Source organism: Lepus europaeus, chromosome 17 (assembly GCF_033115175.1).
Source record: "Lepus europaeus isolate LE1 chromosome 17, mLepTim1.pri, whole genome shotgun sequence".
Taxonomy (NCBI): domain Eukaryota; kingdom Metazoa; phylum Chordata; class Mammalia; order Lagomorpha; family Leporidae; genus Lepus; species Lepus europaeus.
In genome coordinates this window covers 12,262,874-12,288,815 of record NC_084843.1, presented here as the reverse complement: position 1 = coordinate 12,288,815, position 25,942 = coordinate 12,262,874, and the positions used below count along the sequence as shown (strand labels likewise).

At 43.7% G+C, this 25,942-nt stretch overlaps 1 protein-coding gene and 1 long non-coding RNA gene across 3 annotated transcripts in view; one reads left to right on the top strand and one right to left on the bottom strand.

Annotated features, from left to right (window-relative positions):
• The window catches only part of RAB11FIP2 (RAB11 family interacting protein 2), a 43,027-nt gene extending 18,601 nt beyond the window's left edge, over positions 1 to 24,426 (bottom strand). The window contains exons 1-4 of one of the 2 annotated variants that reach the window (XM_062214163.1): positions 23,996 to 24,426; positions 18,267 to 18,709; positions 17,098 to 17,566; positions 11,858 to 11,998 (exon numbers count right to left, since the gene is read on the bottom strand). In XM_062214163.1, the coding sequence (XP_062070147.1) occupies positions 11,858 to 11,998; positions 17,098 to 17,566; positions 18,267 to 18,709; positions 23,996 to 24,345 (1,403 nt within the window). In that variant the 5' untranslated portion in view covers positions 24,346 to 24,426. The remainder of the gene's footprint in view (positions 1 to 11,857; positions 11,999 to 17,097; positions 17,567 to 18,266; positions 18,710 to 23,995) is intronic. The other variant, XM_062214164.1, reaches the window with a different exon arrangement.
• On the top strand, positions 20,887 to 23,529 carry LOC133775695 (uncharacterized). The gene is made up of 3 exons (XR_009868300.1): positions 20,887 to 20,938; positions 21,043 to 21,127; positions 23,348 to 23,529. It is a non-coding gene; the product is annotated as an uncharacterized LOC133775695 (long non-coding RNA).
• Positions 24,427 to 25,942: the final 1,516 nt, after the last annotated feature.

Sequence of the window (25,942 nt, the reverse complement as noted above, 5' to 3'; positions counted from 1 at the left end):
TTTGGACCAGGAGAAGCACCTGGCTCCTGCCATCGGATTAGTGCGGTGCGCCGGCCGCAGCGCGCTGCCCGCGGCAGCCATTGGAGGGTGAACCAACGGCAAAGGAAGACCTTTCTCTCTGTCTCTCTCTCTCACTGTCCACTCTGCCTGTCCAAAAAAAAAAAAAAAATCTATTCCATTTTAGCATACGAAGTAGAGGATATTCTGATGTCTCATAGGTTATGCCTAAGTGTCCGACTCCATTGCCTGCTTTCTTAGGTGCTTCCTTAGTTAATGATAGAAATTGTTCTCAAGGACTTACTTTATTGTATTAAATGGAGGATATTCTTATGTCTCATAAGTTACAGTTATGTCTAAGTGCTCGCAAAAGATGTATCATTCTCGGGTGCTTTAATCTTTAAAGTTAATTAAGTTTCTCAAAAAAAAAAAAAAAAAGAAATGAAATTAACTTCAAGATGCAATGACTAGCCGGCACCATGGCTCAACAGGCTAATCCTCTGCCTGCAGTGCCGACACACCAGGTTCTAGAACCCGTCAGGGCGCCGGATTCTGTCCCAGTTGCCCCTCTTCCAGGCCAGCTCTCTGCTGTGGCCCGGGAAGGCAGTGGAGGATGGCCTAAATGCTTGGGTCCTATACCCCATGGGAGACCAGGAGAAGCACCTGGCTCCTGGCTTCGGATCAGTGCAGTGTGCCGGCCGCAGCGGAGGGTGAACAAACGGTAAAAAAGGAAGACCTTTCTCCCTGTCTCTCTCTCTCACTGTCCACTCTGCCTGTGGGAAAAAAAAAAAAAAAAAAAAAAAAAAAAAGATGCAATGACTTTGAACAGCCCTTGTCTTGACTGTTGAGGAAGAGTTTTTTTGGTTTTGTTTTTAGTGCAAATGGTTGAACTCTTTACTTAGTACAGAGTTGGTCTTCTGTGTATAAAGTTAACTGAAAATGGATCTTAGCAGAGAATGGGACTGGGAATGGGAGAGGGAAGAGGGGGTGGGGATGTGAGTGGCAGGGCAGGTATGGTGGGAAGAATCACTATATTCCTAAAGTTGTACTTGTGAAATGCACGAAGTTTGTATTCTTTAATCAGAGGTTTCGTTGGGGTGGGGGGGAAGAGTGGATTGAAAGAAATGAGTATGCAAATGCCCTGTATGACAAAATGCTACTTGCCTTTTCTGTGCGCATCTTAACTGGTAGGGTTCCCATCTCCTTTTACTGGAAGCCACTAGAGGAAGGAACTAGTATCTCATTAATCTTTTCAGTCATAACATCCGGTACAGAGACCACAGCATGGCAGATGCTTAACAACCGAATGCTGAATAACTTAACAGCCAGTGCTTACTAAAAACCTGGTTAACAGTTGACTGAGTGAATTGATGATAGGCCAGTACAAGTTCTGCCAACAAAGTATCAGTCCCCCAAAGGCAGAAAAAACCCTGTTCCTGATTAACAATGACCACTTATCTCAAGACCTGACAGCACAGCAATGGGATGCTTTTTCAGTTCTATTTAAGATCGGAGGAAGTACTTCAATATTTATATCTGCCAGTAAGAAATGAGGAAAGGCTTCAAAGCAATTCAATTAGCCAGTTTATCCAGTTCACCAACCAGGCCTACCAGACCAGGTATCTGACTACAATAAAGATTGAGATTTCTCTGATAAATCTTAAACAGAACTGTTTCCACACGTCTTCTTCCCTTAAGACTATGGAAGAAGAATTACATGTTAGGTTGCATGTTAATAAAGATTTTTTAAAATGTCCTTTAATACTTCTCTTCCCAAAGCTCTAAAGAAATGGCGTGCCTAAAGAGAGCTTTCACTAGTTAATACAATCTTCAGAACATTTCAATTGTGTTTATTACACATGAAAATGCAAAGGCAAAGTGAAATTTGGTATTTTTTCACTTTCTTTTTAGAAAAAAGCAAAGAACCAGGTAATGAGAATATAGATTAAATACTATGTTCTCTGGGGACTGGGCATGCACACTAAAACCTTGGATGACAAAACAGAACCCAATACATAAACATCCATGGGGATTAACAGTAATTTACTCATTAATATTCCCACAGGGTACCTTTTATGAGATCTCAGAGGCAAAACAATTAAAAACTGTGGTCAGTGACATCAAGCATCATGGACAGCAAATTCAGACCTGCTACTTTTCTAGAATTAACAATGACTATGTCGTTGGAGAAAGCCCTAAAACCTGAGGATTTAAAAACATCTATGAAATTAAGGCATGTTTCATCAATAATATAATATTTACATCCAGTTTAACTTGCTACTTTTTCCTGGTAAGGAAAAGAAATAAGTAGTTCAAAGATTGTGCAAACTACTCACCAGTCCCAAACATAAGCCCCATGGATTCCAAAAGTCATCTTTTAAAACTAAGCTTCTCAAACTTTTCTCTTTAGTAAGCCTAACACACGAGAAGTATAAATTCAGCAACAAGCATAAAATTTCTTTGACATGTGAAGCTTTACTTGAAAATGCAAGTGAATTTTCCCATTTTATCCTGTAATATAATCATGTGTCCCTCAACACAGGCTCTTTTCTCCCAACATCTTTGGGAAAATTCTCTGTGTTTATCAGGCTCTGAACAGACCCTGCCCACCACGTGCCACATCGCCACCAGTCGTCCTCTGCCTCTAGGCATGTGAGGGTGCATGACCACGCCCAGTGTGTTTGGGATCAAGCAGAACTGAATGTGGGAAGCAGTGATGAGAATACGGGGCCTTCTGGCAAGATCAGACCCATCGTGGGCTCTGTCTGTCTTTGTGATCAAGGACAACCCCGCAGCCTCGTTCAGTCTACTCCTAGGAGTGCGTCTGCGGACAGCCTGGCCAGCGGTCACCTTTCCACCAACACGGGGATGAGGCTCCCCTGGGTGTCTCTGGAGCAGGTGAAGACAACCAGGGGGCTCAAAACGTCCTTGGCCAAGAGCACCCCAGGCTGACTGTCTCTGTCTGGGACAAAGTCATGTCCTTGGAAGGGAAGCCAGGTGCCGTCCGCAGGGAGGCCTTACAAGCTCAAGGACAATCTGTAATCAGGCCCAATCAAGTCTGCTTTAGCAGGACTATGGAACTATAAAATTTTTGCTGGAAAATAGCATAATGCTTTCTATAAAACTTCCCCAGAGATGAATAGATATTATCAGAAATTGTACACTATACTACCTCTCATTCAGCTATTTCTGAATGTTTCTTCATGATGGGAAAAAATGTCCAAAACCAGTTAAAACATAAGCGTCCACTTATTTAGAAAATGTACCTTTAATATTGGGAAATTCCTGATGCCATAATAATTCCTCCAGTGTCCTGTCCCTATATATTATATAGTTAAGATTATTTTTCACTGAAGAAAGCTTTTGTTCTGAATCTAAAATTGCACTTAGAAACACGGTCAGTCTCACTCACATATTTCTTGGGGTCCGCATGTGCGTCATCCTAGGCACGCTAGTACCCGGCTACTGCTGCTGTTCTGAGTTTCCTAAAAAGAGTATCTCATTACAGCACCCATGTGCTGAAAACTCTCCATATTTTCTACAGAATTTGATGCAAGTTCTTCACTGTTAAGTTCCCACTGGTAAGGTTTCATCTCCACTACCAATTCAAACTTGTGGGAGTCTGAGTGTGCTGGGGACATGAGAGCCACAGAACAGAACACTCACTTTGACTTCTTCGCTGTGTCTCCCTTCTCCCTTCGCAAAAGCCCTCTCCTCTCTCTGCACAGAGTGAGACTCTTGATTTGACCTTTTCCGCAACGCCTACACTTCCTAACTTTCTACATCTCATCTCCTATCTTTTTTTATCTCCACCTGTACTTTGCGTATCATCCGTTAGCACAGTTACTTACAGACTCTGCATCTCTGTGCTGTGACCCTGAAGATGAGGCCACGCCTAACACATCCTTTCTATCACAGCACCAACAGAACTCTCCTACGAGAGAGGAGAGCAATATAGAACCACAGAAGGGCAGAAGTGTCCATTCCTTTTTAATTCTGAGAACAAACATCTTCCACTTCAGCAATCACCCTAAGATATACCAGCTGATAAAGTCTAAAGATAACAGGCACAAGGTGACCTGCCTTCCCATCTCTTGCACATGCAACACATATGAAGTCCAATAAAAGAAGTTGGTGGCTCAAGAGTATTTATCATCAAATTCTGGCTATGCATTTTCTTCTGTTAAGTGAGGAATATTTTGTACAACCAGAATGACAGGACATTAAAAACACAACTAATAGTATTTGGTTCATATTACAGAATCTAAAGCCCAGAAACTACTCAAGTAGAAACTTACACTCTTGGTTACAAAAACAGAGAAAAGAGGGCATCTTCAATTGACAAAAAAATGAAGAGCCCATCTCCAAACTGTTAGAAGATACGAGTGCTCGTGTGAATTCCCCTTAGGGACCCTCTTCCCAAAGGGAACTCCGCAATGTTCTCAGGCGGTTTCAGTGGGCAGGATTTATCCTTACACTGCCTTCTTCAACAGCTCCATCTGAGCTCAGCCGTCTGCGTGTGGAAGCTGCCATGTGCGTCCCTGGAAGGCCAGAGCTCTGCGATCTACCAGGCACTGTCCTGGCTAGTGCTCGCAGCCATTTCTGAACATGACTTTACCAGCAATACTGTGACAGTTTTGCCTTGTAAAGTAATACACTCTCCACTTCATGTAGGAAATACTTTCATCTAATCTCAGTGTGATTAATTTATTCAAGCTTACTACTGGATATATGTTTGGAAAGACACTAGAAAATACTGTTTATTGTTTCCTGCCAAATGCGTATCTTTTATTGACTCGTGAAAAAACATGAGTTCCTAAATTCTTTCATTTAAGATGATTTAACTTGAGAATATCGTATTTGGACTAAGCCCCGCTCATTTAAAGCAAAGGTTAAGTATTCAGTAGCCACCGTGTGATAAGATCAGAGCCGGAGCTACCACTACCAGTGTACCAGGCAATACTCGCCACTCTGTGTGCGGGGTGCTACTTCACCAGTCCACACCAGGGCTGTTAGCCCCATTTTACAGTTGGGAAAAAAAGAAGCTTTAAAAGGTTAGCAAGTAAGGTCACACAGCTATTCAACAGAGACTCATACCCAGTCTTGCCTGACCCCTAAGTCAAAACTTAACACCTATCCTAAACTCCCTTCAAAATATCCCTTTATTAGTGTATTTGTATTTCCATGTTATATTTTAAAATCCTTTATTGGAAGAAGGGAAACAAATGTATCTTCCAAATTAAAAATTAAATTATGTTCAGTATGATTTTCATTTCTTTTTTTTTTTTTTTTTTTGACAGGTAGAGTTACAGACAGTGAGAGACAGAGAAAGGTCTTCCTTCCGTTGGTTCACCCCACAAATGGCCGCCAAGGCCGGAACTACGCCAATCCGAAGCCAGGAGCCAGGTGTTTCTTCCTGGTCTTCCACGCGGGTGCAGGGGCCCAAGCACTTGGGCCATCCTCCACTGCCTTTCCGGGCCACAGCAGAGAGCTGGACTGGAAGAGGAGCAACTGGGACTAGAACCCGGTGCCCATAAGGGATGCCGGCACCTCACGTGGAGGATCAGCCAAGTGAGCCTCAGCACCGGCCCTAGTATGATTTTCAATTTTAATTATTCTGGGCAATTTCTTTGGAGATGAAAAATCGACATGAAATACAATGTATACCTCCACTGTAAATAAAATGCATGATTAACTGGAACATCCACATTCCCCTATCTGGCTCTGAAACCAAAGAGTTCGTTATACTCCTTGGTAGCCTAACGCAGCAAATACACTTCCTGAGCAGCCTGCCAGGCAGGGCACCGCAGAGAACACAGTTCCACACCTCCAACTATAAAATAAATGGTGAAATGACTAGGGCGCTAGTAAGGAGCTAATGATGTAATAGCATGTAGTCACCACCTATAAAACACTCCTTCAAAATCACATCCAACCATTCTGTAATGAGCTTCCTTGGAATTTACGAAAAGAGTTGTCTATCTACTCATTCCCCAACTTATAACAATCATGTTCAAAGGTCAAGAGCAAGCTCAAATGTCTCCTATTTAAAGAAGCTTTTCCCAGCTTCTAGACGCAGACTTCTAGTACTTCTGTCCAGCCCAGTCCACTCTGCTCTGACTGCATGTCATTTCCTAGAGATGCCTCCCACAGCTGGTGAGGGCACAACTTCAGTCCTCCAGGAATCCTGCTTTCAAACCAGCCCCCACCCAGCCCCTGAGGGCTTCACACACACTTAAGCCACCAAGAAAAACAGGCAACTTGAATTGTTTTACTCCATAGTGGCCAACCTCATTCAAGTAATTGCTATTTAAGCAATATTAGCACTTTAATCAAAAAGATTTCTAAGCTCAGAATAACTATACAAAATACATTAACAGTTTATTTTAAGTACATTTAAGTATTTTAATATTTATTTTATATAATATTACACAGTGAGCTATTTAATAGAATAAATCGGAGAGTAATAATTCAACCTTAAGTTCAAGGAGACAAATGTCAAATGTCTGGACACTGTTGTTTATAGAGACCAGTTAGATGTGTAGAAGAAAAATTAGTCCACAATCACATTAACTGCTTTCTTATATACCACCAACAGCTAATTAAAACACCCTGGACAGAAGGTAACACTACCATTATAAATTAAACACTTACAAAAACACTTCTTATATTTGAAAAGTAAAGCTTTATTGTTGAAAAAAAAAAAGTGATCATGGGTGATGTGGCCACCACTGGCCACGTGAAGACGTCCTAGGCAAAGACGCAGGAGGCCAACATGGCACATCGGGCTGCAGCTAAGCACGTAAGAAACAGAAGCTCCGCTCTCGCTGAGGAACTGACAAAGAAGTCCAAGAGGGGCACGGTCTCAAATCCACTGTCCAGTGGCCAGTGTGGCAGTGCAGTGGGCAAAGCTGCTGCCTGCAACACTGGCATCCCACGTGGACACCAGTTTGAGTCCCGGCTGCTCCACTTCCAATCCAGCTCCCTGCTAACGGCTTTCAAAAGCAGTGGAGGATAGCCCAAGTGCATGGGCCCCTGCACCCACGTAGGAGACCAGGATAGAGTTCCTGGCTCCTGGCTCCAGCCTGGCCTACTTGTCACTGCAGTCATCTGATGGGGAGTAAACCAGCAGATGGAAAATCAATCAATTGTGCTCTCTCTCTAACTCTGCCTTTCAAACAAATAAAATAAATCTTGGGAAAAAAAACACACTGTGGAGAGAAATACGTGTAGTCATTACAATGCTAAGGTAAAAGACTTTAAATGCATAAATACAGTTACCAAAATTTATACTTTTGTGTTCAAAGAAGTTAGTGTTTTCAGCATTAAAAAACACACATTCAAGAACTGTTGCTGTTTTGATACTAACTTGCTAGCCTCAAACTACTCAAAACATGTAACTCCTAATCTCTAAAACAAAAATCTACAGTAAACAAGCGCAACTCACTTAAAAAAGCCAAAAAACTCAAACCTCTCTATTAAGACTAAAACCCTGCGTTTGATTCAAAAGACTACCGATCTGACAACATTACACTAAATAGTTCTGAAAAGCCTGTTTCTTCAAATTTAAGACATCAAACGAAGACACATCAAGTAATCATTTCTTCTCCCGTACTCATTTCCTATTGTCTCCACCATCACCCCCAAACACATCCAAAAAACAGGTAAATCCTGCCTATTTTAACTAAGAAATATTTATCAGAAATCCTCTCTACTTTTCCACTGTTAACTGCCAAATCACCTGTCAACTCTCAACTGAATAGTTAAAATAGCTGCCTAACTAGTCTCCCTGCCTCAAATACGCTCCCCCATCTCCTGTCCCCAGCAGATAGTCCAAGCCGGCTCACCAGCTGTCTAAGATACTAGTTTGATCATATTACAACTCAATAATTGTCATCGTTCCCTAATACCCACACAATGTGCAGTCCTTAGCATAAAATTCAGACCTAATATTTACATTTTTCCGTGAGTCACAGTAGGATTTATGTCTTAATAATCTTATTTCCTTATATGCAGCAAATATTCAAAAATAATGATGATTAAAGTATCAGTTCATTATTAGAGCTGAAAGAAAAAAAACACCCTGATGGACTGGAGTGGCCACCCTGAGACAGGAGGCCATGGAATGAATTAGGGAAATCGCAAGGGCCCTCTTTATATTCTTAACCTTTAGAGTAGAATATGTTTTTAATAAATATGTGTGGAACATGGGAGTTTTTTGAACCAAAACTCAAGATGCATACACCAGTGGTATCAAATTGACACAGGAAATAACCAGTCCAAATATTTCCAACTGAGAATATCAACTCCAGCCTACAGGTAGCACAGGAGCATGGCTGGAAAAACCTGTGCCTAATATGTAAAAACCAAGCTGGCACCAAGGCGGGCTTCCTCACTGGCTGAGATCCTGTTTTGTTGACAAAAGGAGCAAGGCTAATGTGGAACAGGCAATTTTAGCCAACAGGCCACAGATTAAAAAAACACTAAACAATAAATGTTAAGGTAACTGAGAATCATATAATGTATGAATTTCCTATGCATTTTTTCTCAAAATTTACATGTTCATTAATGGCAATTAACAATGATTACCAACCTACATGTAAAAAGCTTCCCTGCTTTTTGGTTTTACAAAGAAATAATTCTCTCAAATTCTACTGTAAAAGTTAGACCAAAAAAACTTATATACTGATTTACAAAAAGTAGTCACTGGGGTCACTGGGTATCATCTTAATATTCTCCCATCAGAAGCCTCAAGAGGAGGTGCACACTCTATCTCGCATTCGATCGTGACAACCTGTTCTCTTTAACTATCGGACTCAATTCATGCTATCCTGTGTCCAGTGCCTAAGAGCTCGTTAATTACCTAAACTCTATCTCCATAGGTCTTGTTAATTACCTGTCTCCTGTCTCAGAGGACCTTGTTAATAACTTGTACAGTCTCTCTAAAGAGGTCCTAACAACACATTAAAATTAAAGATGCTTTTCTTTTAGCACCTGTCAAGTGCTGTAAATTGAGAAATTTTCACATCAGTTTATTAGCCTACAGTAGTTTTGGTGGATTTTTTTTTTTTTGGGGGGGGGGGCTTGTTTTCTTCTCTCTCACAGAATCTCTCTGTATTTCAAATCTCTCAGTTCAAAAAATAGTAATAATTACTTAGCAAAGTGTGTCTTTTCTGTTACAGACCTTTTTTGTTTTTCAATTTTGAAGTCTGTAAGCATCAACCTTGTACAAGTGAGTCCGAGGCAGGATGGAATGGTTGGTATCCGCAAATTAACCCATCGGGAGACACACCAATTAATGAGAGCCAAGTAACGAGTATTAGGATGACAAAGGGTGAAAAAGTTTCAAGTAGTATCTGGGGAGTCCAACATCGAAGCCCTAGTTAGAGTTAGGGGAACTCATCACATTGCGTATTTCATGTTCCTAGGCATTGTTTCATTGGAGACATTCTGTAAATCCCTAGACACTAATGGATTAATGGTTGTAAAAATTATCTGAAAAGTTTTTGTTTTCTGTCTCATAAATGAGGCTACATTTTCAGCTGTGTGAAACATTTATGGCCTACCAAGAATAATGACAAATTATCTGTAATGTTAGACAGACTGCTATGAAAATAAATCTCCTGTATGTTAAAGACTGAGCTGTAAACTCACGAAGAAAAACAAGAAGCCACAGAGGACACTATAATAATGAAGGCTTAAAACTATGAGTAGGAGCTCTATTTTAGGATCACTGGTTTACTACACCTTTTAAAATCCACTGTAAGCCTCCAGAAAACAGCCCAGCATTTTTATGGCTATGTTACACACTCCTAATAATGGTTACATGCTTACAGGCCTGTGACTTTTTAATTGTTAAAATCAGAAACACACATAAATACACACTCTTGGTAATCAACTTTTTTTGCCTCCCAAAAAAGGTGTGACACAGCCAAAGATAGGAAGGACCTGGGTAAGGGAAGGAAAAAGAAGGGAAGAGGAAGGAGGTCAACCCAATGTCACAAGTAAAACACACACTATCACCAAAATTACAAAATATCAGTACAAACATGAAGTCCTGGTCCCAGATACTATTTCTACACTGCTCTAACATGTAACTTACTTGGTGTGAGTTCATTTGCTCAGAAGGAAACAGGTTCTTCCACAACAAATACCACAACCAGAAATGCATGCTCGTATAGTTAGAAATAATACCATTCCAACCACAGTTACACAGAAAGTACTAGAAGAGCAAGCCCATTCTCCGTCACAAATAGAAGGCTGTTTCCCAAGCAGCTCAATGGTCAGATAGCTCCCCAAGGTCATGCTCTCTACAATCAGCTGCTCCTCCCACATCCAACATTACTCTGTACAGACTAGACTCACACTGAGTTCTAAAGTCTCAGATGAGGACTTATACAAGGGTTTTCTCATGTTAACGAATTCCATGCCCCACGTGGAGTTCCTCAGTCCTGAATGTTTCTGCAGAGCCTATACCTCTTTAGAAGCACACACATCAGAGCAAACAGCTCCCTGCTGAAGTATCACAACCACTCCTGATGCTCACAGTCGCCTGAGTCCTGAGAAACAATTCATCCACAGACGCCATAAACGTGTACTAGTCAGACACTTCTGACTCCCAGTGCCCACTACAGTGGAGATGTGAGTTTGCTGCCATCCGGCCAAATCTCTCACTCCTCTTCGTACCTGTTTTAGCCAAGCTGATGTCCTTATTGTGCCCTGACCTTGAGTCCCACATACAAAGCTAATATGGCAACGCTGGCTGCTCAAGTGTGAGACAACCAGCACAACTCCCGGATCCTATTCAGCAGGAAGCACCTGCCAGCTGCTCACAGACTGAGTGAGAGTTAAACCTGGCTGACTGTCAGTGGAAAGCTTTTTAAATCTTAATTTTCATTTCAGTGTCCACTCACTAAGGATTTTTTATTCTTTTAAAGATTTTTATTTATTTATTTGAAAGGTTGAGTTACAGAGAGGAAGGAGAGACAGAGACAAAGGTCTTCCATCCGCTGGTTCACTCCCCAGATGGCCGCAACAGCCAGAGCTGGACCAATTCAAAGTCAGGAGTTTCTTCCAGGTCTCCCACATAGATTCAGGGACCCAAGCACTTGGGCCACCTTCTACTGGTTTCCCAGGCCATAGCAGAGAGCCGGATCAGAAAAGGAGCAGCCGGGACATGAACCGGCGCCCATATGGGATGCAGGCAGAAGCTTAGCCTACTACGCCACAGTGCCGGCACCCACTCACTAAAGATTCTAATTCAGTTTGAAGCAAGGCCCACCCAAACTGTAGTTTAACCAGGGCATCCTTGACAGTCAGCCCTGAGGCCGGCACACTTCAGGTGCTGGGAGGAAGGCTCTGCACAGCTGCTAAGAAGCCTAACTGAACAGAGACGCAGCCCTTGCTATGGCTCACGGCTGGGATGTCTTGTCATGGTGACCAGCAGAAATCCAAAGAAGGGAAACAGCAGGTTACAGAAAGGGCAAGGCCAAACAGGCTTCTGACCCTCAGAGAAAGTGAAGGGTGCGTCTCACCATGGAGCCAGGAATAGAGATGGCACAGCTGACAACCTCAGGGTAGGGCGGCAGCAACAAAACACATGCACCCGGGGTGGATGGGTGAGGAGCTAGAAACAAAGTTGGATCAATGAAAAAAATCTAAACTACAATAAGCCTAAAAAGCTAGAGAAGAGTTTGGATCTGGTGCTGTAAACCAGTGAATCTTAAAATGTTAACTGGGTCTTTCTTAAACAGAATGGAAGGTGCTATGGGCCCTGTGCTTTACTTAGTAGGGTAGGTAATGCTAAGTGCTGTAACAAATACACGCAAAATTCCCAGTAATTTGGTATTCTGAGAATTACCATCCAGACAAGACCCAGTCGGGTATTCCTGATCTTGTGCCCTCGCACGAGCAGTCAGGGATCCAGTGTGCTTCTGTCTTAGGCAGGATTCTCCACAAGGATCCTCTCCATTCAACTTGTGCAGAGGTCGACAAACTATTTCTGTAAAAGACCAGATAATAAATGTCTCTGGCTTTGCGGGCTATACAAAGCCTGTCACAGCTACTCAACTCTAGTGCTCTAGCACAAAAACAGCCACAAACGAACGAGCACGGCTGTGGTCCAGCAACACTTTCTTTATGAAAACGGGCAGTTTTCCAGGTCTGGCCCAGGACAGCGAAGGAGAAACAATATGAAGGACCGCAGGAGAGGTTTTCATGGACTAGATCTAGAAGGGCTGTACATCCCCTCCACCAATTCTGCCATCAGCCAGAACCTGGTCCCAGCTAACCATCAATGGGTCTAAGCTACACTCAGTTTAAAAAGAATTTAAAAACAAAGTTGGTTTGGTGAACATATCGATCCATTTCCATTTTTCAAACTACTTACAGTTCATTAAAAAAATAATTCACAGGGGCGAGCACTCTCGTGCAGTGGGTTGAGCCACTGCCTGAGACATGGGCACCCCACTGAGTGCCGTTTTGAGTCCTGGCGATTCCAAGCCCAATCCTGTGCCTGACAAAGCCGTGGAAGATGGCCCCGTGCTTGGGGCCTGCCACCGATACGGAAACCCAGACAGAGCTCAAAGAGTCTGGTTTCAGCCTGGCCCAGCCCCACCCACTGTAGCCATTCAGGAAGTGAACCAGCAAATCAAAGATATCTTTCTCTTTCTCTCTCTCTCTCTCTCTCCCTCTCTCCCTCCCTCCCTCCCTCCTCCCTCTTTCTCTCTCTCTCTCCCTCTTTTTCTCTCTCTCTCTCCCTCCCTCCCTCTGCCTTTCAAACATATAAACAAATTTTAATAATAATTTGTAAAAAGTATTGAAAATGGTATAACAAGCATACAGGCATATTTGTTTTCAGAGAATGATATTCTGCTGATAAAAACAAAGCAGTGTTTCACAACTTGTGGAATAAAACAAATGAGTTGATAATTTGATAAATGATAAAATCAGTTGATACTGATGATACTAAACTACCTGTGACTTATCACTGAAAAGCAAGAGCAGGGGCTGGCCTGTGGCACAGTGTATTAAGCTGCCGCTTGTTGATGTGACACCCATATCAGAGTACCAGTTCTCGTCCCAGCAGCTCTGCTTCTGATCCAGCCTCCTGCTAATGCACCTGGTAAGGCCGTGGAAGATGGCCCAAGTATCTGGGTCCCTGATACACAGGTGGGAGACCAGGATGGACTTCAGCCTGGCCTGGACCTGGCAGTTGGGGCTATTTGAGGAGTGAACCAGCAGATGGAAGATCTCTCTATCTCTCTCAGTCCCTCTTTCTCTGCCTCTCAAATAAATAAATAAACTTTTTTTTTTTAAAAAAAGCCAAGAGCAGGAGCGATTTTAAAACACAAATAACTCAATATCTATAATCAGATTTAACAATGTGTTTCTCTCAAAACTCCCAAGACCTACACTCAGGTGCACACGGTCTAGCAGGCATTTTGCAGAACGTCAAGTACTGGGCAGCGCCCAGACTGCTCAGCAGAACGCTGCACAGGCATCAGCGGCACACACCAGTGCTCTATACTCATCAGACCTCGTCCGTTTCCTTCTGGGTGCACAGCTAAGCCCTGTTTCCTAACTGGTTGCAGTGAAGACAGGACACAACTGAGCTCTGGCTGATGGGACATGCGTGGAAGTGACCCACACCACTGCCAGGCCTGGCACATAAAAACGTCCCACCTCCTACCTTCGACCCTTCCCTCTTCCTCTGCCGCGCTGACCCGGGAGGCCACATGTTAAATGACAGCATCACAGAGACAAGCCTGGTTTCTGAGACACTGTGTGGAGTCCAATGGCTGCACGCAGCAAAGCACCCACTTTTCCTACCCTTGTCTCAGTGACCTGCTCATGACAAGTGAACAAGACATTTCTACTGTGGTAAGACGCTAGGATCTCAGGTCGTTGCAGTTTATGACCTATCCTAATACAGAGTTCTTAGAAGATGCCAGAAATGTGCATAGGTTCTAAGCATTAAATCTTAGCAACCCTTGAACACTTGCTTAGATTTTCAACACTATTTAGATGTACTCAGACAAAAATGCACACATTTGCATTGACGTATCTGTTTCTAGTCTTTCAGAAAGATCTTGACAGCCCTGGGCTGGAAACAGCAGAGTAACAGGATGAAAGTAGCATTTCAAGAAACTTCTCTGCAATTCTGTGAACACAGAATTTATTCAAAATGTCTAACCCCTAGTGCCGACCAAGCAACATGCTGAAGACTAAGGGCGGAAAGACGCATGCAATGCAGGTCCTGCCTTCCAAGGGGTCGTGGTGACCGAAGAGGAAAGTGACTGAGCCGCTGCGGATTAGTGAGATGTGCGCAGGAGATGGACTACGTAAGGAAACGCTGCAGCTTGTGATGCCGACATCCGTCTCGGCGCACCGCTCTCACACCGGGAACAGAGGAGCAGGGAGACTTCAGAGAAGCAGCCACACGCAAGCGGGAAGAGCCGCGAGTCACCGACTCCAGGGAGACGTTGCAAACAGCCTTGCTCTTCGCTGAAGTCAAACAACACAAAACCTAAGTCATCTCCTCTACCAGTTTTATGCAGAACTCTGGGAACTGTTCTAAGAACAGATGCAAAATGCAGTATTTTTTGTGATATCCAAAGTGATTTCTTCAGGTGGATTTTACTTATACTGACACATAAAAACCGTAACTTCCAAAAAACAGTGTTCCATTGCATACTTACAATGCTGAGGCCTAAAGAAAACCTCCCAGATTTAATCCTACACATCAGCCACTCAGAGGGTAACAGCACAGCTCCACACATCTGCAACCAAAGGAGAGCCACGGGCTCATGAAGAACAAAACCCAGTGCCACGGCTGCTGCTCCACATGCTCACAAACGCTAGTCACAAGAGTCCAGGAACCCCGTACATGGGTTTAGCGCTACTGCAAAAGTAACTCACAGCACGTGCCCTAGGGATGTGAGTCGGTAGCTTCAAAAGTGCATTTGGTTTGGGTACTAACCTGAGAAATTTAAAATGTCCCACACAACAGAGGGATACTATTTGGAAAATAAATGGGAATACACTGTTCTATGAAGACAACACTTCCGTGACAACACTCTCCCAAATCCCACTGGAGATCAAGCTGCTTGCCAAATATTCGACCTGTACTCCTAGGTCTATTTGTATTCAATCCCTCCTCGTACTACTAATTAGAGCTACGGCTTGACTGAAAACGTTTTAGATTGTCCACAAAGATAGCTTGACACAAAAAGGGTAATGTTCCAGAAATCTACAAATGTTCTGTTCTCATTTCTGGCATCTTATACAGATAGAGACAAGTCTTGAAACTGGGGAAAAAAAAAAAAAAAAACACTATTTTTTACATCACTGTAATTATGCTATGTATCAGGACACAGCTCTAATTTTGATGGGAACAGCATTAATGCTGAAGTAACCCAATAAAAGCCTGTATCTGTGATCTGTGGAAACACCACACTTGCCTTTACAATCCATGCAAACGGCCCCAGGACAGGGCGATGGAAGGCTGGAGGATACTCACTTTACCGCACGCTGCCTAAATGTGAGAACGGTTTCCAGCCACTTCCCATTTGGACTCTGAAATTTTCTAAATTACCCAGCAGTCTCTGGGCTATCTCGACAACTGTGCTCAGCAATCTACTACCAAAAAGCAAATACACTTATATTTACCCCTATAATTTAGGATTTAATGCATTATGTGAAGCGCACTATGTAAAATACTAAAATATTGTAGAATAGCATATCAAAACTATAATTTTTCAATAAAATATTGATACCCCATGCTAAAAATGCATTTTTTATAGTATAGCCTATAAACAAAACTGAATGATACTTTTTAAAACCATAGGAAATACCAATTTACTGAAAAAAAGTAACACACACTTCCTTTGAAAATTTTAAATGTGTGTTTTCTTAAGACATCATAATAGATACACAAGAGAGAGGTAGAAGGCATAGCCTAAAAGGGTAACTGTTAATTGTGTATTTTCTGCTTATAATGGAACAAAACAGAGCACTAATTTTGAATGAAATAAAATATGACAATACATGGAATATAATAGCAGCTGCCATTCATGGTTTCCCTACTGGGGCTTGCCTTCATATTACATACCTTATATATCATTTATCATTAGCAAATCCTGCAAGTAGGTATAATTTTACATACCTTATATATCATTTATCATTAGCAAATCCTACAAGTAGATATAATTTTCTTTGTCTCAAAGATGGAGACAGTAAGTTTGACGAAGTCATAGTACCACTAAGCCAGGATTCCCACTGAGGTCTGTATGATAATTATTGCCTTGGAAAAACCTGTTAGATGGCAAACATCCTAGCATGATCTTCCATGATAACCATTGAAGTGATGTTTCCTTAGTTAGCTATTCCATTGCTCACACTGGTAAAATCTGTGATTCTATCTAAATTCATGTTGTTCCAACCTCTACTAAGCAATGAGAAAAGTCCCAGCATACACACAACTGAAAACCTAACCTTCCTCAAGCTGGTGATGCTTTCTGTGGATATAAATCATCGCACAGAGCTCTTTGGTCTATTTATAGTATCTACAAAGGCAATACATTTCAGCAAATATTAACAATGAAAATTTTCTTCTAAATGGTCATTTAATGACAGTTTACATCCATTATGAAAACCATTAATAGTTAAGCCAGTATTTTGTAAGAATAGCCCATAGACTGCTATTGATCCACTAATTCTCTCCAGATAGCCCATGACTTAATCCCTAGAAAATATCAAGAAACACATCATCTAAACTTCTGGCTTGAATTAACACCCACTGCTGATTTACTCTCACCATGTCTCATCAAAAGTCACGCCATTTTCTTCATAAATTTCAGTGAATTTCTGGCTCACATAAATGGAAGTAGACTAGAGAATAAGAATCTTTTATCTTTCTAAGACCAAAAAAAAAAAAAAAAAAAGTTCAATCCCAAAGATACATGCAATGTTTCCTGGCTCTGCAATTCATTACAAAAATAAGACTTTTTGTCAAGTAAAATAAGAATAATTTAAGATAGCCATATATTTAAAAGGAGTACTTGGTACTTTCAAGTACAGCTTCCTCCATATTAAGCTTACCTTGAGGATGGCATTATATTTGAGGCCCTGAATTTTGTTGTAAACGGATTAGTTGACTCATAATCAAAATAGTCCTGCCGGTTTTCACTAAACGCATTGGGTGATTTCAAGTCACAAGGGCTATCTGATCCCCCATTGTGAAGTTTATCAGATCTTCTGCTATCTTTTTTTCCAGTCACTCTTTCAAACAGGCTAACTTTCTCCCTTTTCTCTCTTTTATTTTCTTTCCTTACTTCAATTGATTTTGAAAACAAATTCATGCTGCTGTCCCAGGATTCACTGCTTTCTTCAAACGGATTTTTCTTCCTTGGCAGTGTTGCAAATTTTTGGGGTAATGAAGCAGTCACATTTGTAAATGGGTCATTCTGTCTTTCGAAAGACGATTCACCTTCATCCACAATGCTGTCAGGTTGGTTCATTTTAGAAGTATCAAAGCTTAATGTTCTTCTGTGTGGAGATTTGAGACTTCCTACAAACAATTTTGTGGTTACTACACAATCAGTGACACATTACATCACACTATTTGACATTCTGTGTGCATTCTGTTGGTTTTAAAATGAGAGTAATTAGCTATTTAAAGGTATTAACCTTTAAAATAATCAAGGAAAACAACCTTAAAATGCTAAGGTATAGCAGCCTGAAGTATCTGGGCCAATAATGATTAGCGTACTGCTAGACAAGTGCCAACGTCCTGGGCTCACACAGGCAAACTGACTCCAAACCAGAAGCTCTGCTCAGTGTGATAATGCCAGAAATCCTCAGACTTCCTTTCATCATTAGCATTAAATTTACATCCTCGCTTCTGAACATGAATGTTTTCTTCTAGGGATTTTACGGTAAAATGGAACATTTATTTATGCATCAGGCTTTCAAGAGAGCAGAAGCAGCAGGAACAATGTTTAAAAAGCTAGGCCGTGAAAGGAGACTGGGACGCGTTTTATCATCAGTTAATAATCTAATAAACACAAGAGCAGACAAACTCCACTGTCCATGAACTTGACCAATCTGGGGTACAGTAGGTATTCAAAGTTTGATGAATGACTACACTTGGAAAATGCTACCAAGAAACTGCAGTTTTTTAAATTTTCTAACTTCAAAAGTTAAACTTTAAAAACGAAAAGGGTACTTTGGCCCACTGAGGATACAATGAGAAAGAATGTGCCACTCACCACTCTCTGGCACGGCTCCAAAGGCGTCTATCCGGCGTCCCAGAAGATGTGTCTGACTCACGGTGCCAGGCTTCACTTTCTCAGAGGACAAGTGGGACCCAGTCAAGTCAGACATTGAATGCGCTGAAGAGAGTCGCTGAGGGCCCAAAAGAAAAGGCTTTTTTGGTTTGGATTTCATGTGGCTCTCACCACTTGAAAATTCTGTATTGGCATCAGGCATGTGAGTACTTGGAATGATTGCAGAAGACGTATCAGAAAACGTGCCATCATTTTTTCTACCTTTCATCTTATCCTTTAATTTTGCAAAAGGAGATCTTGTTTTGTCCTTCATCGACAAGTCAAACATACTCGCTGTCATATTGTTTCTCATAAATTGAATATTCACCTTTATCTCACCCCTGTTTTTGGCTCTTTTTCCTTGTTTGGATTCCAACCTAAACCACCTTAAGGACAAAAAGTAAATAAATAAAAAATGAGTTGTAACACAGAACGAAGAGAGGATACAGAGTTCTGTTACATACAAACTGTTTTTTAGGCAAAGCCACTATAGGACATCAAGCCAACCTAAACACTGAAAGATACTCTAGTAGACAGAATACTTCTGGTTTTACTCACAAATTTTTAAAAACACATCATTCTGCCTATGATGTGACATAAGAAGGTAATTTTTAAAGTTTGTAGAAAATTGAATTAAAAGATTAATTTATTCTGGTGCAAAAAACAACGGAAATCCATGCGGTTTTTCACCATATGCGTTTCTCATACTTTTCAAAGACCCCTCATATGCGTAGGTTTCAATTTTTTTTTTACCAAAATAAGCTCATCTTTTAATTTCATTTTACCAGACATTTTTGGAAATAGCTACTGAAGGAGTAGGCCTTTGGGGCACTGCAAAAGGTTTGTAGGTAACCTTTTCTTTCACAATTTGAAAATCACCAACAGAAATTCTTATCCACAATACCTAATGTTTCCATACAGGGTATTAATAATGGCCGAAGGGCATTTCTTAAATTAAAACACACTGAGGAAGGGACACTGAAAGAATGCATCAATACGAGTGAGTTCTGAACACTATAATAATGCCATTTTAATAACATATTAAATAGCCCCATCCCAAAATATTACTTATGTAAGAATATTAAAAGAATTGTTAACATTGGAGACTACTACCTATAGTTTGGTAATTATTAAAACTGGATATGATATAATTTAGACTCTTATCAGATGGATCAAAATCTCTTCCTGAATAAAATAAATGAGTAAAACGCAGTAAGTGACAGTAAACCTTGTGAAGAGTTTTTGAACAAAAAACTGAATGCTTCCTGTTAGAATCACTGCGTCATTTACTGCCACTGCTGTGACAGTGCCAAGTCACGATTATTTTATAAATGGAGCCAAATATTTTGCTTTTAGTCACTTCAATACTGCCTATTTAAAAAAAGGATGTATAAAAGCAAAGTTTTACTTGGTTTTGTTTATGGTATCTTTATCCAAGAGAAACTCTCCAGTTGTTGGCGTCACACGTGATCAATTTATAGGGCAAAAAGCCAAAAACTGCCAAACCAAGTCTAGAGGAGAATTTCTACAAAGGAGCTCGGATGTAATCTTACATTAGTTCTTCTCTCACTGGCTCGAACAGGGTACGCCAGGAGGAGATTATGTTTACTGTACATCACGTGGGAGACTGAGTCACTGGGTCTTCCCAGAAGGAAAGAGAATCCACACATATTACATGTGTGCATGTGTATGTATAAGACATGGCAGGTTTACACACACACACACACACACACAAACCAGCCAGATCTTGGCAAATCACACGCAAGAAATCATTTCTTAACTAAAGTGGAGCAATTCAATTAAGTAATGCAGTTTACCAAGTGATTGTTTAAATATTTTATAACAGAAAACATTAACTAAATGAGACCCTAAACGGAGACAATCCATTATGTGAGGCAAACATTAAAATCTGAAGAAATGAGCTAGACGTAAAGAAATGATACCAATAAATTTTGTGGAATAGAGAAACTTGACCACCACAGGACAGAGCACTTCAAAAGCCTGGAGAGAAACAAGGTTATCCTCCTGCTTTAACTCAATTTTGGAAAAAGTCATTTTTGATGGACTGGGGAGAGGGGAGTGGAGTGGGGAGACTTCTGAGGCACGGTACCTCAGAGTGTTATGTCAACATCTCAGGCTATACCAAAAATAGCTGAACACGCTTCGCAAGACAGGGACCAAAAAAGAAAGAAAGAAACCAGGCACTTAGGACTCCATGCATCCAACAAATCAAAGCAAGTCCGAGAAGAAAATAAAGTAGTAATTCAAAAAATGGATGGGTACGAAGGTAGTCAAAATTCACAGCATTAGAGAAATAAAAACCAAATAAGTCAGCTATTTTAACATTCTTATTTCACAGACGAGGAAACTAAGGCACAGGGAATGCTACGTTAACTTCCCACTGCCAGATTAAAGTCGCGGAGGAAAAATCTAAAGCTGATGAAGAACAGCTGCAGCACAATGGAAGTTCTTTCTCATTTGATGACTCACATATGTTAATAAGGTTAACCACATGGCTGACATATATTACAGGACACGGTATTTAATCAGGCGACACAGCAGCCAAGACGAAGGCAATGCGGGTTTCCTGGTGCTAGAGTGTAAGCTCCTTGAAGGTATGTGCCCTGTCCTAGATGTTTACCCAATTTTTATTTCTAGAACCATGTAACAACCAAGCTACAAGTGAGTGCGTGCTCTCCAGTGCTTTGTCTTTTAGCAGGAAGCTCTACCGATCCGGGTAAGCTCTGAAGAAGGGACGAGTCAGTGCTGCAATACGGTGCTATCTTCCTGCCCCGTGGAAAACGGTAATAAATATATTAACTTCAAATGTAGGCACGGAAAATAACTTGGGCTGTCTTGTTTTGAAGCTGACATAACAGAGAGGTCTTAATGAGACGTTCAAGAATCATTCCAGAGGCAGCATTTGTTTTTCCAGGCTTCAAAAAGATACGATGAAGAACGATAGCTTTGGGGGCTTACTGGATTAATACTGATTTTTTTTTTCACCTCTGGAGTGCTGGATTTAAACTGTATATGGCCTCTGTTCAATTTTTAATGGGCACAGGTCCATGTTCAAAAACCACCACACATGTGGGAACTATTCACAAGCAATTGGTGCTGTGTGGTCAGAAGTGGGACAAGATTGGCAGTAAGGGTGCCAGAGGCCAGGGTGCAGGTGCACTGCAGAGACCCACACATAAGTCCTAAATCTGCGTATGTCTGAGTCATACCTAACTCTAGGGACTCTGATTGTTATTACTTTTCATGGGCATTAAAGAAAAAAAATCTCCTAGTTCTGTTGTAAAAAATCAATGCATATTACATAACAGCATCAACGATTTTACCATTCTATTATTAAACACTGTATTATACCCTTAAATCTTGTGCCAGAACCAACCCAGACATCCATTAAAGGGGGCGATACAGAAGTTCTCTCTCCATGCCCCACTCAAAGGGTTCTGGCTCAGGCTCTTTACCCCTTCTCCTTACAAAGAAAAAAAAGGGGGGCATTAATTTCCAAGGTAACTAAAATAATGGTTTGAGCCATCCTACTTCTTATTATGACACAACTGGAAGACAAGCTGTGAGTGGCTGTCTTCAGTGTAAAAAGTAAGACGCGCCACACCCAGCATCTTCGCGGGACTTCGGGATCAGCTGGTAGCTCACCACACCACCAGTTTTCTAAAAAGCACTTGGGAGAATGCCGACAAGGTTCAGCAACGTGCGGGCTAGTAAAATCCTTCTTGCAATATACTGGTGGCTCAAGTCCCTCTCTTACTGTGCCACATGTACAGCTGTGCTGGAAAAGGAAGCTATTAACTATATTAAAAAACTAGAAATATTACCAATAAAGATACCAATAAAGATACTTCATCAAATACGTGGTCCCCCATTTATCCACAAAGAAAGAAAATGGTAAGGGTTTAAAAACACATGAAAATCATTTGGAATGCAGTAACATCACATGCCCTGTTGATAATATTTAAAAGTATCCCCCTTCAAGTTCTAATCAATTGTATTCAGCAGCCAGTGTCCAATTTCTGGAGGGAGACACTACAACTTTACAGCACTGCCCATGGCCAAATCCATCCTTAACGGTGACACAGCCAAAGACAAGGGACAAAACAAGAAGAAACTCGTAAAAGGGGGTTTCCTCCTCAGACCCCTCGAGTCTGCACCTGGGACTACTTCCACTCGGAAAATTTACGTTTCCGAGAGAGCCCGTGATCCATTATTCATTAGTATTAAAAATTCTGTAGATGCGTTAAGAAATAAAAGTTGCACTATGCCCAAAAGTTCACAGTCAAAACACTTTAAATACCATACACTGTCACCTGCAGTTGACAATTTGAAACACATGATTTGGTGATTATTTATTTTTCATTTTAAACTCGGCAGAGAACCTCTCAGAGGAAGCTGAATGCCACTTTTCAAATACCACATAGTTTTGTGACTTATCACTGACAAATATTCAACTTTACACTTTAAAACTTTTTCTCTCCTTTTAAAATACTCTCATTTCTTCAAGGAATTTAAATATTTACCACTTTCCCCCTTGCATTTCTAGAATTTCTTCTCTCTCTCCCTTTTTTCCATACATATATTAAACCTTAGGTAAAGATGTGATTCAGAGCAAAACAAAACTCCCAGGGAAGCCTACAGGCACATCATGTTTAGAACAAAACCAGAGAGTTGCTTTAGAATATAAGGAATTAACACAAACTTCAAGAAATCGTTAAAAAGTTTGTAAACGGGTAAATAAATTTCAGTTATGATGAAATACCAAAGCTATTTTGGAAATCTGAAGTTTTCTTTGTGAATTCGACCCAAATTTCTCTCAGCAATTCTATTAATTCTAACCTCACCTCAGATTAGAAAAATCCGAATGTTAAGGTAGGGTAAGTAATCCTATCTCTGACAATACACTATTCTTTCAAAGTAAGACATAATACCCTGTGTTCATGCTTAATTTTGGAAAATAAAATATATCTAACTCGAGCTTAAAAGCCATGTTTTCATTGAAGGTGTCAGGAAATCAGTCCCTCCCAAGGATTCAGACTCAAGTCTCAACGCAGCTTTGCAAAGCTACTTCTGCAGCGACACAGGAACTCCAACACTGCAAACGCAAAGCAAACAGGCGCGCTGAAGGCTGAGGACGTCTGGGTGCCCTTTCTAAACTTCCCCAGGGCAGCAAGATGTGCGCGATCCTGAGAAATGGCTGGGGTGCAGAAGGGCCAACGGGGACCCCGGTGCCGCATGCAACCCCGAGTCCTGACCGCCCGGGCACCGGCTTCAGCCCACAGGTGGACAGAGGGAACTTCCTGATGGTAGAATGAATACCTACACTGCGGTCTAGCTGGTCAACACTGGGATCCAGGCCTCTGGGGGTGAATAATGTTCACCTCCTGAAAACCCAGGCCGAAACACTCAATTATTTAACAGAAATTTGCCTCAAACGCAAAGCAGAGCGATGACTCCTCAATGACTCCGCTGGGGGGAAAAAAAAAAAAATGCTCTGTCCCAGGGGCTATTTTTGCTTCAGATTCCACGCAAACGCGGTGCTTCCAACTGGGTCACGCTGCAGCCAGCGCATCGCCAGCGCCCCAGGAAGCCAAATCACCTCCAGGCACCGCTCGGCTCCCCCAAACGCAACACCAAAGGGCGCGACTTACTCTGTCTTCCTTCTTTGTTTGTCCTCAAAGATGTCATTGAGGTTGATGGCCACCTGCCCTAGAAACTTGTCCAGCCCCACCAGGGACCTGTGCATCACTATCAGGAAAAGGATGTACTTCTCCGGGCTCCCTTGCACCAGCAACCCAGGGAGCTCGAAGGAGGCCTCTTCCTTCCAGACGGGCTCCAGGGTTTTCTCGGCCACCGAGGTGGAGTACTTCTCCTTGCCCAGCTGGATGATAGTGTACGTGTCATTGGTGCCACTTTTGCCTTTCGGCTTCAGCTCTCTGGCCTGCAGCACTGTGACCTGCACGTGGGTTGGAAACCACTTTTGGGCTTGCTCGGACAGCATGGCTCTGCCCTGCGCGCAGCCAGGGCGCGGGCGCCGGCCGGGGGCGAGCCTGGCTCCTCACTCACCGCATCCTCAGGGCGCTGCCCGGCCGGGGGCGGCCCTCGGCGGCCGGGCCTGCGCGCACGCGAGGCCCCGGCCCCGCTCCGCGCCCCCGGCCTCCCGCCGGCCGCCTCCGCCGCTCGGCGCCTCCCGCCCGCCCCGCGCTGGCCCGCGGGCCCGGCGCGACTCCTCCTCCCGACCCCGGTAATACGAACCGCCGGCGGCCCGCGCGGCCTCGCTCCCTCTCGCAAACCTCACCCTCCTCCTCCTCCTCCTCCTCCTCCTCCCCCCGGCCTCGGCTCCTCCTCTAGGGCGGGGGCGGGTCGCCGGTGGGGTGGAGTGGGCCGGGGGTGGGAGAGGCGGCCGCCCCGGCGCCGGCGGGACGCGGGGCGGGCCGCGGGCTGCAGGGCGGCGGGCGCGGAGCGCGGCCTGGCCGGGCCGGCGGCTCCTAGCACCGGGCGGGCGGCGGCGGCGGCGGCACTTCCGGGTTGGCCTTCTCCATGTTGATCTGCGGAGCGTGAAGGGGCGGGGCCGGGCGGGGCCGCGGGGTCAGGGGTCAGCGCCTCCCCGGTTGCCATGGCGACGGGGCGCGCGGCGCGGGCGCTGCCTCCGGGTGCTTGGTGCTGCCGAGGCCTGGTCCGTCGCTGCGCGCTGGAGCCCGGAGGGCCTTCGATGGGAGACCCCGGGCAAGAGCTGGGGACGGCTCGGAAGAGGGGGTCACGGGGCCCGGGGGACGGCCTGAACGAGGGCAGAGGCCCAGTCTGCGTCTTCGAGGGCTGGGGACTTGGCCTGTGCAGCCTCGTGCTGGCACTGTGCGTCCCCGGTGGGACCACTCGGACCCCTCGGTGGCCACTTCGCTCTGTCTCCGCCCGCCCTTGTCTTTGACTGCGGGTGGCAGTCCCTCCCGGACGGAGGGAGAGGCCCTCAGCCCCAGCGGCCTGCGTGACTGATGGAGCCATTTCCCGCGCTAAGCCGCGGTGTTCCCGCCGAGCAGTGGGGTCCCCGAGCAGTGGGGTCCCCGCGTCACCACCAAGCAGACGGGGCCCCCTGGTTCCCACCCGGCAGCGGAGTCCCCTGGTTCCCACCCAGCATCTGGGGTCCCCGCGTTCCCACCCGGCAGCCTGGGTCCCGCGTTCCCACCGAGCAGGGGGGTCCCCTGGTTCCCACCCAGCATCTGGGGACCCCGCGTTACCACCGAGCAGACGGGGTCCCGACGTTCCGGCTCAGCAGCGGGGTCCCCTGGTTCCCATCGAGCAGCGGGGGACCCCCGCGTTCCCACCCAGCATCTGGGGTCCCCGTGGGGTCGGGGGCCGGGTCATGACGACGGGGTCCGTGCGGAGAGTGCACTGCCTGGCACCACCGGTTTGCTGGGCTCCTGACCTGGCCTCGGACACACGGCTGGGGGCAGTGTTAGGATACTTCTAGCTTTGGCAGCCCCAGGTAGCGGGATTGAGTCCCCACGTCCGAGGCCTTTCTCTCCTGTCTTCCCAGGTAGGGTCTCCGGGTGCCCCGTGTGTCCTGCAGCTCCTCCGGACCGCCCGGCGTGCAGTCAGCACTT